The sequence below is a fragment of the Poecilia reticulata genome, chromosome 6, assembly GCF_904066995.2.
Source record: "Poecilia reticulata chromosome 6, P_reticulata-male-v2, whole genome shotgun sequence".
Taxonomy (NCBI): Eukaryota; Metazoa; Chordata; class Actinopteri; order Cyprinodontiformes; family Poeciliidae; genus Poecilia; species Poecilia reticulata.
The window spans coordinates 546619-565518 of NC_088835.1; the positions used below are offsets into that span (position 1 = coordinate 546619).

Below are 18900 nucleotides of genomic sequence, written 5' to 3' on the forward strand. Positions count from 1 at the left end.
GTCAGAGTGAGAATCAATGTTTAAAACAAAAGAATGACAATGTCTGTGTGTTCTTGATAAACCAAACTACGATTATATTCATGATGCAGTGCCGTTCCTCAGGCTGGACCCCATTCTGTATAAGAAATGTCAGGGTGATGCGGCCAGACTCTGCCACACTCACGGCTGGAATGAAACCAGTGAGCTAATGCCAGCCGGGGCCGTTTTCTCATGCCTGTATCGCCACGCTTACCGCTCAGTGGAGCAGGGACGGAGGGTACGTATCCCATGGCAACCGTTTGACTTTTACAGGAATCTTTCGTCTCTGAGTGAAAGATTAAAACTTTAGGATTGTATAAAGCTGGAAAGCTGAATACTGTCAGATGGGCAGCAAGTCAATACAGCCCATGTTTTAGTGATTATTCAGTCTGTTTCCATTGATTAGCTCCTCCATTATGCGTTCCATCTGGTCCGTCTTGGCTTTTATTTTGAAACACAAGATGTATTAAGAGTCTGTAATGAATAACGAGCAGCCTCTAAACCAGTGGTCTCAAACTGAGTGGTCAGTCCACCACACTTGAATTAAATGGAAAGAGTAGGCCACTGCTTCAGTAGCCTGCAGTTGAGCTCCACAGAGATCTGCTAGTGAGCTGATGGTGCATCCTCTAAAATAAGTGTCCAGACCTTCAGAACGACTTTTTTTTCTTCTTTTTTTTTTATGCTAGAATATAACAAAGGTAACGGCGTGTAACCACTACGGTTTTTAAAAAAAAAAACTTAGAGGAAACACTGAGATGTGCTGAAGCAGAGACGCTAAAAGCTGCAGGAACCTGGCCTTACAGGCCTGGACTGTACTAAACTCTGACATAAAGCTCTGTGATAAAACTGGAAACTTTACCTCAGTAAAGTATTTCTTCTCATCTATAAACATGTTTTTTTTATGATAAAGTGTAAAAATATATTTTTTTCGTTAAAACTAACTTTGGAATTGTTCTCACTCCTCATCCTCAGCTATCGAGGGACTGTAAGGTGGAGGTCCAGAGGATTCTCCACCAGAGGGCAATAGACGTGAAGCTGGATCCTGAGCTGCAGAGACGCTGCATGGCCGACCTGGGGAAGTGGTGCAGTGAGAAGTCGGAGACCGGCCAGGAGCTGGAGTGTCTGCAGGACCATCTGGAGGATCTGGTGTCCGACTGCAGAGACGTGGTGGGGAATCTCACAGAGCTTGAGTCAGAGGTTTGTGTTCCTTTCTAAGCTGTTGCATTCTCAGCACCACACTGGTGATGAGAATGATTAATGAAGCCATCGAGCTGTGACTGAACATAATGTTGTGACTAAACATTGCCTCTATGTTCCCTTCTCAGGACATTCAGATTGAGGCTTTATTAATGCGAGCCTGTGAACCTGTAATTCAAAGCTACTGTCATGTGAGTATTCACTTACTGATCCATTACAGATACAGTGTTTCCATGTTTGAAATGTAGCATTCATAAATTTCCGAGACAATTTGGGAACAGAAGGTTTTAGGATCAGTTGTGGTTTACATGCGTTTCTTTAAACCACAAACATGTTGTGTAATTGTACCACATGTGTACTTCCTCTTTGACACTGGGATAACTGGTAATAACAATCAAAACACTGTGCTTTTTTTTTTTTTTTACTTCATGAACGTATTGGAAGATGAGTGCAGCATTTTAAACTGACCCCTTTCTGTGTCTGTGTCCTATTTCCTCTCCATGTGTCAGGAGGTAGCCGACAATCAGATCGACTCTGGTGACCTGATGGAGTGTTTGATTCAGAACAAACACCAGAAGGAGATGAATGAGAAGTGTGCGGTGGGCGTCACACACTTCCAGCTGGTGAGCAAACCGAGCTTCTGTTGTAGCTCAGCTTCTACAGGCTTTTTTCACTTTGGCTTTCATATCATTTAAAGTTTATTTTTAGTTCTGTTTCTATAGTGCTAATTTACAGCAAATGTTGTCTCAAGGCACTTTACAAAAAATGATTAAATTAAGTCACACATACATTCCAATCAGAGGTCACGTTAACAGAATATTTTCCATATTTGACCAGTTATTTTTTTAAACGACGGGAAAATTTAAAGCCCATCGGTCATTTGACAGGTTATAATTAACACCTTTGACTGGTGCACATGTGCAGACATTACAGACTTTACACAAAGAGTTAATCGCAGAGGCAACTAAAATCAATTAATAAAAAAAATCCTTTCTGAATATCATCTCATGGACAAATGGGTCTTTAGTTCAGTGTTCATCAACACGGGAGCTGACAGCGTGTTGATGAGTTATGGACCTGGACCAGACACTTGGAGCGTATGGTTCAGAAGCCCATTACATTTCTTTGGTAGAAATGGCGCGTTTAATTTCAATCTCCATTACATACAGATCAGAGAAAACTAAAGAGAATGCAATGTTGTGTTAATCCATTTATTAGGGCTGTATAAATAAATCGATTTGGCGATGTATATCGATATTTTCCGCCCTCTGAAAGTATCAATTTTTCATCCGCGAGTATTGATCCATTAAACCACAGGGGTCCATAGTCTTATAGCTCTTTTTAACATCTAGTTTGTTACGGCGCAGCAGCAAGATTCCGCCTCCCTCAGTCTTACTTTCAAAATGAGCTTAAAGTGCATATTATAAACTACACACCAGTTTTTAAATTGTGTTAATAGGCCAAGTATAACCGGAGTTATGCTAAAATTAGTAAACCATATTTTTCCGAATGTCAGAGAAATGTCAAAAGCGCCGCCATTCCCCGGTTTTTCCGGTTATGTGAGAGGGAATGAGCTTCCAAACGTACGAAACGAAACATTAGATTCCTGTGTTTTTGGAAATGTAAAATCTTCAATAAATAACGATGGGTTGTATTTTGTTGCTGTGAAACAAAGTTGCGCAAGTAACCGTGAAAGAGAAGCGGAACGGAGAAGAGGAAAGGAGCAGCGGCGCGAACGGAGCAGCTGTAAAAGCAACGAGATTGCGAAATTAATGCAAATTTCGACTGGTAGCATTCACTTCGTAATTAGTTTTTAGCTTAGCGGTTTCTGTTCTTTATATAAAGGATTACCTGAAGAATGAACATGGGTTGATAACATCCGAAGCGGGCGCGCAGCAGCGCTGTTTTGAGCAGAAAGACGAAGAGGAAAACCCCCCAGCCGGAATCCGCGGCGCAGTGAGGATTTCCATGATAACAATGGCTGATCGATCATTTTTATTAGCAACAGACAAAGAGTATCAGAGACTGAGAGTACTATGAGATCCTGGCAGTCTGAGAGGCAGCTACTTCTCTAAGTAGCTGCCTCAGACTGCCAGGATCTCATAGTACTCTCAGTCCAAGCAGGGGAATAGCGGCGCTGCGTAGCTGCAGGGAGTCGATCACTTTGGGGTGAGGCGGAGCCACTACTTTAGCAGCTAGTATTAAACAGCTTACAGCCACGGCTAACTCCTGGAGCCAAGGTAGAAAAGCCTTTTTCCCCATAGTCCAAAAGACTGCAATGTGGCTGCATTTTTACTCCAAAATGCAGCCACAGTGTCCAAAAGAAAAAAACACGCAATTATTTGCATATTGAGAGTCTACAGAGGCTGATAATCTCCCCACTCTGCTCCTGGATTACCGTTTAAACTTTTGAGTTTTATGTCAAATCCACATGATTTAAATGACAGAAACTAATTCTCTCATTGTATCTTTGATTCATTTTTGTCCAGCTGCAGACTGTTAGACTGTCCAATCAGAGTCAGGTATTGTGTAGTTGGTGCTTTTAATCAGTTTTCAGTTAAGTAAATTCAAGTCTATGGAACACAAAATGTCACTAAAATCACTGTCCTTCTAAAATCTTTCAGAAAATCGCAAAAACGCACTGAATTGTATCGAATTGTATCGCTCAACAAATATCGTGATACATATCGTATCGTGACAAGAATATAGTATATCGTATCGCAAAATTATTGTATCACTACACCCCTACCATTTATAGTCTAAAACAGAGGAGCTGGCAGTTTATCTTGAGGAAATAAATAAAAGTGCAGAAATTAGACGGTAACGTGCGCAGTGCGGACGCGTCTCTTCGCCGCTGCGAAGAATTAAACTTAACTCATCCTGCGGTAGGGTTGTGTTATTATACAGTAATCAGCCACGCCCCTAACACCTGCCAACTTTAACGGACTGACTACTGACCAGCTCTCCAACTAACGGGTCCGAAAAGCCTCTAATTCCTGGGTATTACCACGGCTGAATTGTAGAGGACATTTTGTTTAAGCTGGCTGTGAGGGAGACACGTCTAAGCTCTAACTACCTTCGATCTGAACGTTATGACCCGCTACAGTTCCTGTATCAGACATCGGAGTAGCTCGCCGGTGCCCGAGAACAAAAACCACATTCGTTAACGGTAGCTCTCTCTCTTATTAATAACGTGCACTTGTTACAGCTTAGATCATTTTAGAGACTCGGCATGAGTCCCAGGGTCATTATTTATCATAACCAAAGAGACGTCTGAAGCCCCAATTTACTAGGATCATGAACATTGATTTTACATTAACCTGAAAAACTAGTTTCTGAGTGACTTAATTAATTTAACTGTCCACAGCATCAATTTAGACTTTAGTATTTTAATAGCAAGCTTTAGCAGGGGAAAATGACATACAGCTTCTTCAATCAGAAAGAAAAAATTAAAAGATTAATATAAGTAAAATCTTTAGAAATCACACTTCCTACCAGTCCCTATTGTGTCACTAAGTAAAAATGAGATGCTTTGGGATGCAGCTCCACTCGACCCCCGATGATGAGGTTAAACTTGGCAGCAGAAAACTTTAACATCAATGGACAAGGTCCTGTCTTGAGAAGGCGGAATCCCATTTAGAACAAATCCAAAGTTGAACTGGTGAGAATCTTCCATGAAATCAGTTCTTTATCCATATGCGATCTTTGTTTATTCCCCATGTCTGCTGCTGCATCGTTGAGATGGTCTTGGGTTGAATGTAGGACGGTTGTCGAATCAGGACTCGGGTTGTGGGTTACTGGATCTTGTTCCTTTCTCGAGCGGCTCGAAGTCTTCACCTCCCCGTAGTCCCGTTACATCGCCCTTGTCTTAATTCTGCATCTTCGTGTGGTCTCGACTCGAACACCGAGGAACTAAGAACCCCGTTTCCTCGCCTGCATATATTTTTATACCTTTTACATTTCGGGGGGGCACGTACACAGTTCTTTCACTTCCTACCTCTCCGCGTACTTTCCCTGACGTCAGGTATCTTCAGTTAGCCACGACCTTTATTCCACTTAACTTTTAACCTTCCTTGTTCTTTAAAACTTCTTGCTGAAGTCCTCTTATCTGTATTCACACCTGATGCAGATATAGTCTAAAAATCTCACTTCCTCTCTTCTCTCTGCTCAACTGTTCTTTCACCCCTCCAGCCTATATTTGTAACACAGCATCAGACACTTTTTATCTATCTCTGGTCTTTTCATTTCTACTCTCCAACCTGTAACCTTTAAAGAAAGGATTACATGTATTTTACTCATCTTTAAAACATGATAAATTCATTTTGCATGTAAAAACAAAGATTACATGAGTTTCATTCAACATTAAATCATAATACAAGATTACTAGTAGCTCCAGGTCCCGACCCCACTAAGGGACAAGGGTGCAAGAAAATGGATGGATGGATGGATAGTAGCTCCAGGCATTTGTGACCTGTTTTCTGTGTCCTGGAAAGATCTCAACCAGTTCCATGACTCTCTTTCTGTCTATGATTTTTTTTATGATTAAATAGGAAAAATTGGATTAAAGCAAAGTTTGCAACGATACACACAACCAGATTAATTTTTTTACTGTCTGACTCTACTGTTGGGTCTTGATGTCACTGGTGTAATTAATTTTAAGGTAACTTTATTTATTATTACTATTAAACTAAAATCTCCAGCATGGGGAAGTGGGATGAGCTGGACTTTTCTCGACAGTTGCCACCTTTCAGAAATCAAAATAAGGGACAAACACTAACGCGCATCGTCCTAGTCTCGTAAGCAGGGGGGCGGTGTGCTTTGGGTGCTTTGACTAGGGCTACCAAGGGACCAGTCCCTATATATTTAAAGCCGTGGGGGAGGCGGCTGCAGCGGCAGCATGTCGGTTGGTCTGTTTTACCCAGAAAGCAGTTGGGCAAAATATTGCAACACTAACACCGTGAGTAAAACAATGGCTGGGGGAGCCTACTGTATAACGTACTCGGGGACAACTTGTTCATTATTACACATACACATTTGTATAATACGGAACAAATCGCGTCCCGTTTATTGCTACATTTAACAGCCAAATACGGGACGGTTCCGTATTTTAAGGGATGGGTTGCAACCCTATCCGGCGGTTTTAACAAATGGAGCTGAGGACGTTACCTTCCCAGTCAAAATGAAGGAGAACAAAAAAGTCTAGTGCGACCTCTGGTTCCAATTGATCTTAGTTGTCAAGCAGTACAGCATTGACTTTCACAATTCACTCCACAATGTTAACCAGGAAAAAGAATTGGTCTTATTTGGGTTAAACAAATTTCTCATAATCAATTACTGTCTGCATGTAACTTAATATGGTGAAGTCACAGCTGAGGTTTTACACCATGTTAATCCTTCTTTTCAGTCTCTTACTAGGAAGTAGAAAAGTAATTAGTTTTTGAGTCATGATTCTGTTGTATCGACAGTCGGCTAAAAGACGCCTGGCTGACAGCACTCAGCTACAGAAAACCTGAAGAAGACCCCACCACCTTTAAATCATTTCTGTTTAGTCCTCTTTAATCAAACTCCAGTTGGTTTTGTTAAAAAATCCGGTTTGTTTATGGTGGTGTGAGTGTGTAATTAAACTCTAATCCCTAAAATCCGCCTCAGCTCAGTTGGAGTGGCCGCTGGTGCGGCTCGAATACATATGTGAATACCAAGGGAACCGGAGAGCGCTCCAAAAGTAGGAAACGGACTATATTGCATGGAATTCTGGGTAAATACAAACAAAACAAATGAGCGTCTAGTGTTAGCGGGAGAAATGACCTGTGGTCTTTTAACCAAAGACAAAACAGAAATCCTCCAACCTCTGAAATATCACACCACTCTAGTTTTGTTTACATTTGGTGAATTAAGAAGTTGAGCTCAGTGTCTTCTTCATAAGTTTTTATCATTTCCTTCAACAGTTATTAGTGCAGTGCCACCACAGGTGAGGAGGGGAAGAGGTTTTCATTTGACACAGTTCAGTGTGAAAGGGAACTGCAGCAACTGGAAAATGTAACAAATGTTGCAATTTTGGTCCCAAATTGAACAGAATCTGAGATCACTTCCCTTTTTGAAGCTACTTAAACTGAACTACATAAAGAGACCCTTCAAATGATGCTGATAGTTTTACGCTATTTCTTAAAACACAAGGTGGGATCATTTTCAGTTCGTGTTGGAGGGTGAAATCATTTATTTTAGATGCATCCAGATTTGGGCATGGAGGATTCTAAATGGGATGGCAAGCTTCAAAGCACAAAAGTTTTACAATTTTACCCTAGCCTAATTTTTAGAAACTGCATTTACTTTATAGTGAACTTGTAGCTGTAGAGGTGAAAGCATGCAGCTCCACTATCTGCTGAATCTCCAGGTAACTGTATGCCATGACTGTCTGCAGGTTCAGATCAAAGACTTTCGTTTCTCCTACAAATTCAAGACCGCCTGCAAAGAGGACGTCTTGAAGCTTTGTCCCAACATCAAGAAGAAGTAAGCTCCTCCGCTTCTCCTCTCCTCTTCAGCAGTAGACGGTTCTGTTGGGTTTGTAATCCAATTTGAGAAAATTTTTTAGATTAATTCATCTCAAATGAATATTTGAATATTAATACTTGCCGTGTTTTAGAAGACTAAATATTAATATTATGTTTATTCCACTCCGCTGTCCCGACATTTAAAAGCAGTTTTACATGATCATGTCATGAGAATAATTTATCTTTAATCAAACAAGTTATAATTTTGTTGCTAGATTGTTAAATATGATTAAATGACAAGATTCCTGTAATTTCTTCCTTTTTTAGTCTTTCTGTGAACATTCATCAGCCTGGTCCAAACCCCCCCAGGTCTTTATAAAGACCAATATCGCCGCCACATCATTTAAAAAATACCACACACACTGGATTGGTTTCAGAAAAGTTTTCATCCACAGGAACCTACACAAACCTGCCACTGAATGTTATTTTAATCATTCCAACCCTTAGGGGCAGTGTAGCACAAAGCTAAAACCTGTGTCGGCCAATCAGTTTGCTTCAAAATAACCACTACTTCCTGTTCGGAATTAAACATGGCTTCAGGAGGTTAATTTGTGTGGACAGATGTATATGGTTTGTACTACTTTTGAACAGTATATTAAAATATGAAATTATTAAAAACATTGTATCAAAGCAATATGTTGCTGTATGCACATTATTTGTTTCAGACAATGATGCAGATTTCTGTTTTCTGCTCACAAAGAAAAAAATTTTTTAGCCTCTATTTTTTTGGTCAGTTTTTATGAATCATTTTTAGTGATGGTAAAAGTTTTCATGTAGACGAAAGGCTAAAAAAAACCTAATAGAAATGTTTGTTTTTTGAGGCTACGTGTGAGTATGTGAAAAAATCTGTTCCTGGAGTTTAGCTTACGTATTTTGCACCAGAAAGTTGCCCATTAATTCGACACACTGCTGTGTGTGTGCCGACTCGACCGTTTCAGCTCGTTTATGTCTTAATAAAGTACCAGATGATGTATGTCGTCACTGACGTCCCATTGGCTCACTTTAAGTGTTTCTGTGGTTGTTGGGAAGATGCAGCTACCAGGACATCGCATTATTTTCGCTTTCCATTTAAATTGCTACTAAAAAGCTGAATTGAAACGCGACTGTGCTGATGACGTTCGCGTTGGTCTCCCTGCTTAGGGTGGACGTGGTCATCTGCCTCAGCACCACAGTGAGAAACGACACCCTGCAGGACGCCAAGGAGCAGCGCGTGTCGGTCAAATGCCGCAAACAGCTCCGAGTGGAGGAGGTGGAGATGGTGCGTTCACTGACACACTGTTGCAACTTCACTCACTCACGCCTTGCGGTTTTACAGAATGTTTGAGTTTGAGGCTTTAATCCCAGGATATTCCTGTTGAACTTTAGAGTTCTTTCATCAGTCTGTGTTTCAGACCTGATACTGCAATACTTCTGTTGTGATGTTTTATTTACTTATTATTATTATTACTCTTATTATTTTATCATATATTTATTTATTTATTTTTTCTCTTTCTCTTTTCATCTACTTATTCTGTTATGGTTTTTGTACAGTACTTTGGTGCGGTTTTAAACCTGACATTGTGTTTTTCTGTGAATCCATCAGTCAGAGGACATCCGTCTGGAGCCGGAGCTGTATGACTCATGTAAGCAGGACATCAACCGGCTGTGTCAGAACGTGGCTTTTGGCAATGCACAGGTCAGTAGTTTACACACACACACACACACACACACACACACTTTTTGCTCATTTTCATGTCAAAGAAACTGTTCTCGCATTTTGGACAAGTTGTGCTATTGGAAGATACACAGCTGACTGGGCTACTGACACACTGTTGCAACTTCGCTCACTCAGGCCTTGTGGTTATTACAGATTTTGCTCATTTAAAGGGCCAGTACACACTGCAGGGTTTGTAATAATTTTTTAAATCATTTTGAGATTTTCTTTAGTGGAAATAACACACAAATAAGTAGTCTTATTTTTCTTTTTCTTTTATTGCTTTGCAACCATCCTGACAACAGAGAAGATAATGAAACCACCATTTGGTTTTTTCAGCCCAGCTTCCTGTACTTTTATTCTTCTGAATTACATTCCATTTAGCTGTGAAATGTAGAATCCAGGGCAGGTGGATTCATTTTCATCACCTTCTTCTTTATTCCGTCCCTCGTCCTCCATGATTATGAGGGACGGAAAGTTTGACTCGGTGTCTGCATCCCTCTCCAGGTGGTCGAGTGTCTGAAAGAGAACAAACGCCAGCTGTCTTCGCGCTGCCACCAAAAGATCTTCAAGCTGCAGGAGGTGGAGATGGTTGACCCTGAACTGGACTATCAACTGATGAGAGTCTGCAAGCACATGATCCGGGTGGGCTACCACTGCTTGTGATTTCTATCATCACATTGTGTTTACTCGGCTATATTTTGCTTTTTTATTCAGTGTAAGCCCCAGTGTTGAGTGTTATTGTTCAGAAATAAACCAAGAAGAAGAATCAGATGATGAGTAACTCAGACGAGGTCTGGAGAGTTTTGCCAAAGACAAAAAAGAAATCCACCAACTGCCAAAATCTGACACCTCCATTTATCTTTACATTTTGTGAGGAAGGAAGTTGTGCTCAGTGTTCTCTTCTGAGGTTTTTGTGTCTATTCCTTCAGTAGTTTTTGGTGCAGTGCCACCACAGGCGATGAGGGGAACATGTTTTTCAATTAGTTTGGCTTGTTTGACACAGTGCAGTGCAGCTGAAAATGTAGTGTTGCAATTGTGGTCCTCAGTGAAACCAAGTCTACTGGACTATTAGGTGTGAAAACACTCTAAAATATTTAAGTTATTTGTAATGTTTGAACGTAACGCACTGGAACTGATTAGCAGTCTGTAGTGAACTATAGTTATTTCCAGGAATCTGGAAATAATAACTATTATTTTTTCCAAATTCTGAAACCTCAACAATCCAAAGAACCTTTTTGCATTTCATAAATAAAACCGGCTAGAGCAACAATGTTACATGACCTTTGAAAAAAAAAAAAGGTACTTTGACAAATACCTACGATAGGAACATTTTATTTTAAAGATCTAATATCTTTAAAATAAAAGATATTTTATTTTAAAGATATTTTAAAAAAAAATTATTTTAATATCTTTAAAAATTGACAGTAAATGTCAATTTATTGTTGACATTTCCTGTCAACAGTAAATTGACAGAAAATGGGATTCAGCAAATGAATTGAGCAAAACAGAGATCTTCTGTAAAGTGAGTAGAGATTGATTTTTTTGTTTTTAGTGTAGTGTTAATGTTTATAGAAAACATTAACAAAGAACAAAGTTTCTACCTCTGTGATGAGGTAATGGATTTAAAGAAACAGTACTGGTACTTTTGGCGTCATTCTGTTGTTGAAAGTAAGTAAAATTATTCCATGAAAAACTAGAAGAACCGCCAAAACCTGTGTTTGGTACTTGATTGTATTTAGTTATTTGGAGTCACTGTGAAACGTCCACAGAGCCTCTGGTGGCTCAGGCTGCAGTCTCATTGTTTTTACTGTGTTTTTGTTCAGCGGTTCTGCACGGAGTCAGAGGGGAAGAACGTTCTTCAGTGTCTGAAACAGAACAAGAACAGTGAGCTGATGGATCCTAAATGCAAACAGATGATCACCAAGAGACAGATCACCCAGAACACAGGTACACACACCCTCTCTGACCTTTCACCCCCTCCTGCTGAGCCAGTTTATAAGCCGAAGCAGATTGAAACCTAACAGTTGTGCATTTGTGTGTGTGTGTGCTCAGACTACAGGTTAAACCCCGTGCTGAAGAAGGCTTGTAAAGCCGACATCCCAAAATTCTGTCAGTCTGTCCTGAACAAGGGAGCGACAGACACGGAGCTGGAGGGTCAAGTCATCTCCTGCCTCAAACTCAAATATGCAGACCAGGTCAGAGTCGATACTCAAATCGGTTACTTGTATAAATGAAACTTGGAACATTTTTACATTTTCATCATGAAGATATGATGACAATGGAATGATTAAGATGTCTAGAGAACAGCAAAGCTTTAAGGATTCCTTCTGTTCCTCTGCTCTGTGTTCTGCAGCGTTTGTCTCCAGACTGTGAGGATCAGATTCGGGTCATCTTGCAGGAGTCGGCTCTGGACTATAGATTGGACCCTCAGCTCCAGATCCACTGCACCCAAGAGGTTTGAAGCTTTCTGTTTGAACACACACTCTACCGCCACTCTACCTTCGTTCACTTCCTGGTTTCAACAAAACCTGTTTCTAGTGTTTTGCTTGGCAGCAGCTGCAGATGTGGGATTATAACAAATAGGAGTGAAAAACTGGAATTACTTTTGAGTCGATTAACACAGGCTGTTGTGTAGCCAACTGACCAGCAGGGGGAGAGAACAGTCTTAAAATATTCCTAGCCCATGTTTTGTTGGTAGTTGAAGGTAAACCAGTCTGTGCAACGATGAAAAAACAAACTTGGCTAATGTTTACATTGTAAGTGAACTGATTGGTGTAGTGCTTTATCAAGTCTGGGGACTCCAAAGTGATTTACACTTTGGTGTAAATTGCGTGTGAATTTGTGTACATTCATACACAAATTCACAATGCAGAAAGGTGAAAAGTGTTCTGTAGTGTAATCCAGTCTACTGTAATAAGTCACAGAGCAGAGTGCACTGCGCTGGTTCCACTGGTTTATCTATGAAATCTATCCGTCCAGAGTCAACATGGCTCTGTGTTGTTTGTGTTCAATCTGTGCACAGAGAGCATTTAACTCTGCTCTGCATCCCCAGAACCAGAACCAAACATGGAGAAGCAGCATTCAGCTTCTATGCACCACAAATCTGGAACAAACTCCCACAATATTGCAAAACTGCTGAAACACAGAGTTTCTTTAAATCAAGACTAAAACCAGCTGATTGGAGTTGCTTTTGAAACATAATGGATTAAGACTTTAATGATTGGTTTGCTTAGTGTGGATGTAGCTGTACATGACCATGAGCTGGACCAGGTTTTAGAACCAACACATGAACATGAAGTCATCTTCCTGGATAGTTTGTCTCTTTCCAGTGAGATGTATGAGAAATGGCCGGATACAGAGCAGCCCAGAGTTTCTTTTTAAATGCATGTGTGTGTGTGTGTGTGTGTGTGTGTGGGTGTGTGTGTGTGTGTGTGCGTGCGTGTGTGTGTGTAGATTTCAAGTCTGTGTCCAGAGGAGGCAGCAGCTCAGGAGCAGACAGGACAGGTGGAGGAGTGTCTGAAAATCAACCTTCTGAAGATCAAACAGGAAGCTTGTAAGAAGGTGAATGATCTGCTGATGAGGCAAAGCTTTGCTTCCTCTGGATAATCTTTCATTAAGAAGTATCAAGAGAAAACACCATCCACTGCATATTAATGAACAGAATTATTCCTGAACAGTCTTCCTACAGAATCACTTTCTTTTCTCTCTGTTTCTTAACTTGCGTTCCTGCGTCTTGCTCCTCTCGCAGGAAGTGCTGAACATGCTGAAGGAGAGCAAGGCGGATATCTTTGTTGACCCTGTTCTCCACACGGCGTGTGCGCTGGACATCAAACATCACTGTGCTGCCATCCCGCCAGGCAAAGGGCGCCGTGAGTCCACACACACCCACATGCACACACACACACACACACACACACACACACACACACACACACACACACACACACACACACACACACACACACACACACACACACACACACACACATCTTTCTTTTGTTACTGAACACAATTCATCTTAACCCTTGAGTTTCAGTCTGTTGGTTTATTGATTTAATTCAAATTATTAAAAAACACTGGAAGAAAGTCTATCTTGGTTTATTTATACGACACCCCCCAGTGGTTTTTTATGTTCCCTTGCAAAAATGAAAGTCTTTCTGCTATGTAAGGTTTCTGTAAGGTTTTTTTTATGCTTGTTAGATATCTCACTAATGATATATTGAAGTTTTATATCTTTTTCTATACAAACTTTCATGCAAAAGCAAAACATATCAAACATGGGCTCTTTAAAATCTCCTCTAAGGCATAAACACAAACTTTCTGTTGGAAGGAAAATGCTTATTATCACAGGATAATAAAGTCATCTGACAGTTTTGTGTGTTTTTTAATATGTTGTTTGGTTAATAAAAGGCCGTTTTTATGCATACCAACAAGAATAAGCAGTAATTGATTGATTTTTTTTTCAATCTGTTTTTTGCACCAAAGTGTTAAGAATGTATAAACAGGTTTTCAATGAGGCTCTTTAAAGGTATTTAAACATTTCAATTGACGTTCGTTATCATTGCAACTGTGGATGTATTGTGAGTGAACACAGAACCTTATTCACCCCCATGTCCACCAGGGGACTCTGTATATTTATCAGTGAACATGCAGTCGGTGTGTTTTTAAAGTTCTGGTTATTGAAGCCAGCTCTCGTCCTCAGAGATGTCCTGCCTGATGGAGGCACTGCAGGACAAACGTGTCCGTCTGCAGCCAGAGTGCAAGAAGAGACTCCAGGATCGCATCGACATGTGGAGCTACGCTGCTAAGGTACGGCTGACCTCTGACCCCATGCGCTGAGCTGTCTGCTCCGCCGTGCAGCTGCTCTCGTGCAGGCTGCTGTAGCCCCACAGGTTGAAGTTTTGGTTCAGCTGTGAAGCTACGACCGACTTCTCTACAGTGAATGTAGAGCTCTAACACACACTATGCATGGCCGTGTGTGTGTTTTAGTTCTGTTCAGGAGGATGATTGTGACCCTCAAATTTAATTTCACACAAAAGCTTTGTTTAAACTGCTGTGTTCTTAACCAAAGTCAGAGTTGTATGAACTCTAAGTCAGTCCGCTGCCTACCTTACAGCAGTGAGTGGACTGTGTTGTAGTTTAAAACCCTTTTAGGCCAAATGTGTCGGCGGCGACGACGCAGCCAAATTTGTAGTACGGTAAAGCCGCGACACTGGAAAATTCCAACGGTTTCTGAAAGGGGAGACATTGAGCTTTCCAGCCAATATCAGGTCATTACGGTGATTTTGTAGTAGGGAGAGAAATTGACGGGCAGGGGTAAATTGCAAACATAACTGTTAGATATTGAAAGTTGTTGTTATGGACAGGTGGCGCCAGCAGAGGGATTCTCAGACCTGGCCATGCAAGTGATGACATCACCGTCCAAGAACTACATCCTCACTGTGATTGGTGCGGGTGTGGCCCTGCTTTTCCTCGTTGGGATGTTTTGTGGCAGATTCACAAAACGAGTGACTCAGGAGCTGAAGGACAGGTAAACCCCGCCCACCCGGGGGGGGCAGTGGGGGGGTCAGGAAGAGTTCACAGGAGAACCCACCGCCGCCTCTGAGGAATCCTCTCCACACACGCCCATTTTTACCCGCCAATTTAAAAAGACAAAACGAACAAAAAAAAAACTGCAGCGTCCAGCCTGATTTGTCCTCTTCAACAGGGTTTTTTTTTTTTGTTTTTGTTTTTTTTTTTTAAATCACTGCTGGGGAAATGACATTACTCCCAAAGCCCCACCGGTGAACGTGGGTGTGACTTCCCACGCCTCATGAGGACAGTTTCTCCTCTCCCTCATCTTTGTTCCTGTGAAGATCTTTGCTTGGATGAGTGGCGCCTCCTGTTGGTCTCCATCCACCTCTCTGATGTTGATGCAGTATTCGTCTCCTCTCCTGCTCATCCTGGGGGGGCCGGGCCAAGTTGGGGGGGCGAGGACGTGGCGGAGCAGTGAAGAGGAAGGATGAGCTCTCAAAACTGACTGGTGGAGAATAAAAACCTTTTAAGTGTAAATGTGTAGAAAGTGGGATGGGATAAGGCTTGAATTATAGAGTGGGTTAATGACTCCAGTATTTTAACAATGAAGCTGTGTCTCTTGGTGCGAGTGTACGCTGTCCAGTCCTGTCCTGTCCTTTTTGTCCCAATACTCTTCTTAGTTGTCAAGCGGATTTTGGGGATATTTTGTTTTATTTTTATTTTTTTCTCTGTCTTTGCCATGGGACTGCCAGGTAGGTGGAACCTACCAGCCATCTCTCAACCAAGCCACACATGATTGAAAGGGGAGCGAACACTTAGTCATATTTAAATAGAAATATTTTGTTTTCCAACAGTGAACTGGTTCCTCCATCGCAGCTTCCAGCTGCTTCCTGCCATTGTCAGCATTCCGTCTCTGGGCAGAGCAGCAGAATTCACTTCAGTTCTCATTCTTACACAAACTGACTCAATTGGTGTCAGACGAGTCAGTTCAGACAGGTTGAGGCTTTTTTTTTTCTAGAAACAATTTGGGAAAACTAAAAACAGATCATATTATTACAAAGATGTGAAGATTTTGTGTGAAGATGATACTGGAATCATTGCACAGCTTTTTTTTTTTAAATATCAGTGAATATAAATGTTTTGTTATAGCTTTATTTATTGTTTAATCTGTGTTTTTTTTTTCATTGATTTGAATGTTCTTTACGGTTGCCTTTTTTTTCTTCCTTTTTCAGCGAGGCTTTTTGAAGGGAGAAAGGAGAGAGACAGGTCTGAGTTCCTCCAGGCATCATCTTCATCCAGCAGCTTGACTGATGAGGGAGCTTGATGAAATGACATTTTCATTTAACATTTCATACATCAGAAATTTAAAGCTGTAAAGCTTAAGATAATTTGCTTTTTTTTTTTGTCTATATCAGTAAAAACATTCATGGAAGTTTTTAACTCCGAGTCTGCTGCTGGAGTTTGAGGTCTCAGCTGCTGAAAGCTCGACTAGTGGAGTTCTGCAGTTTGGGGGACAAAATAGCAAAGCCTGCTGGATGAGATACGTGCAGAACAGAGAGAGCAGAACAGCTAGATGACTATATGTGTCGTACGCTGTGCGTGTCGTGCAGTTGACTTGTACTGCTACGTTTTTCATCTAGCTGCAAGTGTTCTATAGTGAGTGCTGCCCATGCTGCCTGAAACTCCAAACTTTCTTCTCTCAACTGCCTTTTTTCAGCCTTTTTTTTTTTTTAAATCAAAGTTGTGCCTAAAACGTCCCTGCATTTTTCATCAAATGACAGGGTTGGTCAGAGATGGACCATGTCCACATCATGTTAATTGTCGCCTGGAGTTTCGAACTCTGCAGGCGATTTGGTCGTCTGTTTTATGATCCAGAGAGGCGATGGAAAGTTGTTTTTTTGTTTGTGATTGAATATATGTTTTCTGTCTGGATTCATGAAACTTCTTGTTTTTCAGTTTTTGTCTCATTTTGTTGCTCTGTACAGAAAACTATGGACAGTTTCTTAATAATAAAGTGTGCAAGGTTTCTATTCTGTTGTCCAGTTCTTTTCTCAAAGCCATTTTTGCAGTCAAGCACAGAGGATGCAATATTTGCTGTATATATTTGCATTTCACAACACCATGTGGATCTGTTATACTGATTGCAATAAAGAAAATGTTCTTAGTATATTTAAAATGTAGCTATGTTTAGCTACATCTACAGTTTAGACTGGTGAGATAATCTGATGAATTCACACACTGATGATCTCAAACTAGAAAGCTCTGCACACAAACACAGGATAGATGGACAACTTCTCTCCAAATTATAAAAAGTGAACAAAAATACTTAAACTCACCAAACTAGTAAGTGAACTAAGTGAAATTAAGAATGGAAACTAAACTGTTAAAACCAAAAATAAAGTTTTTGGTTCAGCTTTGGAAAAAAATGAAGAGCACTGCACTGAACCCCATGATGATGATAATGAAAGCCCATCATGGTTATTCCACCAAATATTGATTTCTGAACTCTTCCTGAGTTCATTAGCATTGTTTCTAGATGAATATAAACTTGTTTTCTTTGAAAGCACTGCATTTTATGTTATTTCTCATTTTTTACAAATTAAAATGTTTGCTTGGAATTTCAGAGACATGTCAGTAAAGAACAATGTTCATTTTACTTAAACATGAACCTTTAAAAAGTAAAATCAGAGTAAATTTTTTTTACTTTGTTTTTAAACAACATACATTCATAACATGAGGGCTAGGGCAGGTATCAGCTAGTCATACTGGTGACCATCACAACGCAGACATTTCACTGTATAAAATTACACAAAATAAATACAAAAGAAAGCTCCCAGGTGTCTGAGTCATGTAGAATCACAACCATCAACTGTTACACACTTTTGGTTATAAAATAATCCAATTTTTCCCAAAGTCTCTCTCCTTCTTCCTTCTGGAGACGTATTGTAAATGTCAACATTTCCATATTGTATATCAAGTTTATAATATTCACAGAGTAGGGGGTCTAGGCTGGAGGCAGCATTTAGTAATCGCCTTCTTGCTTGCAATCAGAAACATCTTCAACATGTGTCCTTATTATCTAGTCCTTCAGGGAGTATTCCAAGGTACATAGCAGAAAATGAAAGGGCTAAAGATATACCCAGAATTTCATAGATTACTCGATTAACATCCTTCCAGAAGGTTTTCAACTGCGGACCAAAAGATATAAAAACAGTCTGCAGAAGCCACACCACACTCCCTCCAGCAAGAGGACTGAGAATCACCCAGCTTCGATTTCTGCTTTGGCGTAATAAAAAATCTGATTAGATTCTTCCAACAGAAATCGCGCCATGTTAAAGAATTTGTGGTGGACAGACTGTTCCTCCATATCCGCAGCCAGACCTCCAGTAAAATTATTACATTTGCTTCCTTTTCCCATCGTTGTCTGACATAATCAGTTGATTTCTTATTCATAGATGCAAAATTTCTATAAAGTTTGCCGATAGTGCCTTTTAGTATTTTTACCAGCATATGAATCCATAAATATTTGCACTATTCCTGGCTCTGCATCCAAGTCATAAGTTTTGATTTCTTTCCTGAAGAAACTCCAGACCTGCAAATAACGGTAGAAATCCCCTCTGCCCACGTCATAAGTCCGGCACAAATCCTCAAATTTGACCAACTCCCTGTTTTTAATTATATTACAGAATGCAGTGATTCCCTGTTTCCAGGGCCGTGCAGAGACCACTAAAGGGGCAGGTGCTCAAAAAAAAAAAAAAAAAAAAAGGGCACATCCAACGGTATTTTAGGACAGAATATTAACAAAGCCTCTCAGCTTTCAAAGTTTAATAAACAATGATAAATTACAAAATTGTGAGATATACAATCAAAGCTAAGGAGAATCTCTACGTAGAGCATACAACTATGCATATGTAAGATATTTTATTA

The 18900-nt window shown here is 40.4% G+C and overlaps 1 protein-coding gene across 2 annotated transcripts in view; it reads left to right on the forward strand.

Annotated features, from left to right (window-relative positions):
- The window catches only part of glg1a (golgi glycoprotein 1a), a 36482-nt gene extending 19479 nt beyond the window's left edge, over positions 1-17003 (forward strand). The window contains exons 11-26 of one of the 2 annotated variants that reach the window (XM_081607570.1): positions 103-256; positions 991-1215; positions 1344-1406; positions 1725-1838; positions 7634-7722; positions 8904-9021; positions 9346-9438; positions 9964-10101; positions 11283-11406; positions 11512-11654; positions 11813-11914; positions 12913-13020; positions 13208-13328; positions 14162-14268; positions 14826-14989; positions 16206-17003. In XM_081607570.1, coding sequence (XP_081463696.1) covers positions 103-256; positions 991-1215; positions 1344-1406; positions 1725-1838; positions 7634-7722; positions 8904-9021; positions 9346-9438; positions 9964-10101; positions 11283-11406; positions 11512-11654; positions 11813-11914; positions 12913-13020; positions 13208-13328; positions 14162-14268; positions 14826-14989; positions 16206-16218 — 1876 coding nt within the window. In that variant the 3' untranslated portion in view covers positions 16219-17003. Of the gene's footprint in view, positions 1-102; positions 257-990; positions 1216-1343; positions 1407-1724; positions 1839-7633; positions 7723-8903; positions 9022-9345; positions 9439-9963; positions 10102-11282; positions 11407-11511; positions 11655-11812; positions 11915-12912; positions 13021-13207; positions 13329-14161; positions 14269-14825 lie in introns of both variants that reach the window. The other variant, XM_081607571.1, reaches the window with a different exon arrangement.
- Positions 17004-18900: the final 1897 nt, after the last annotated feature.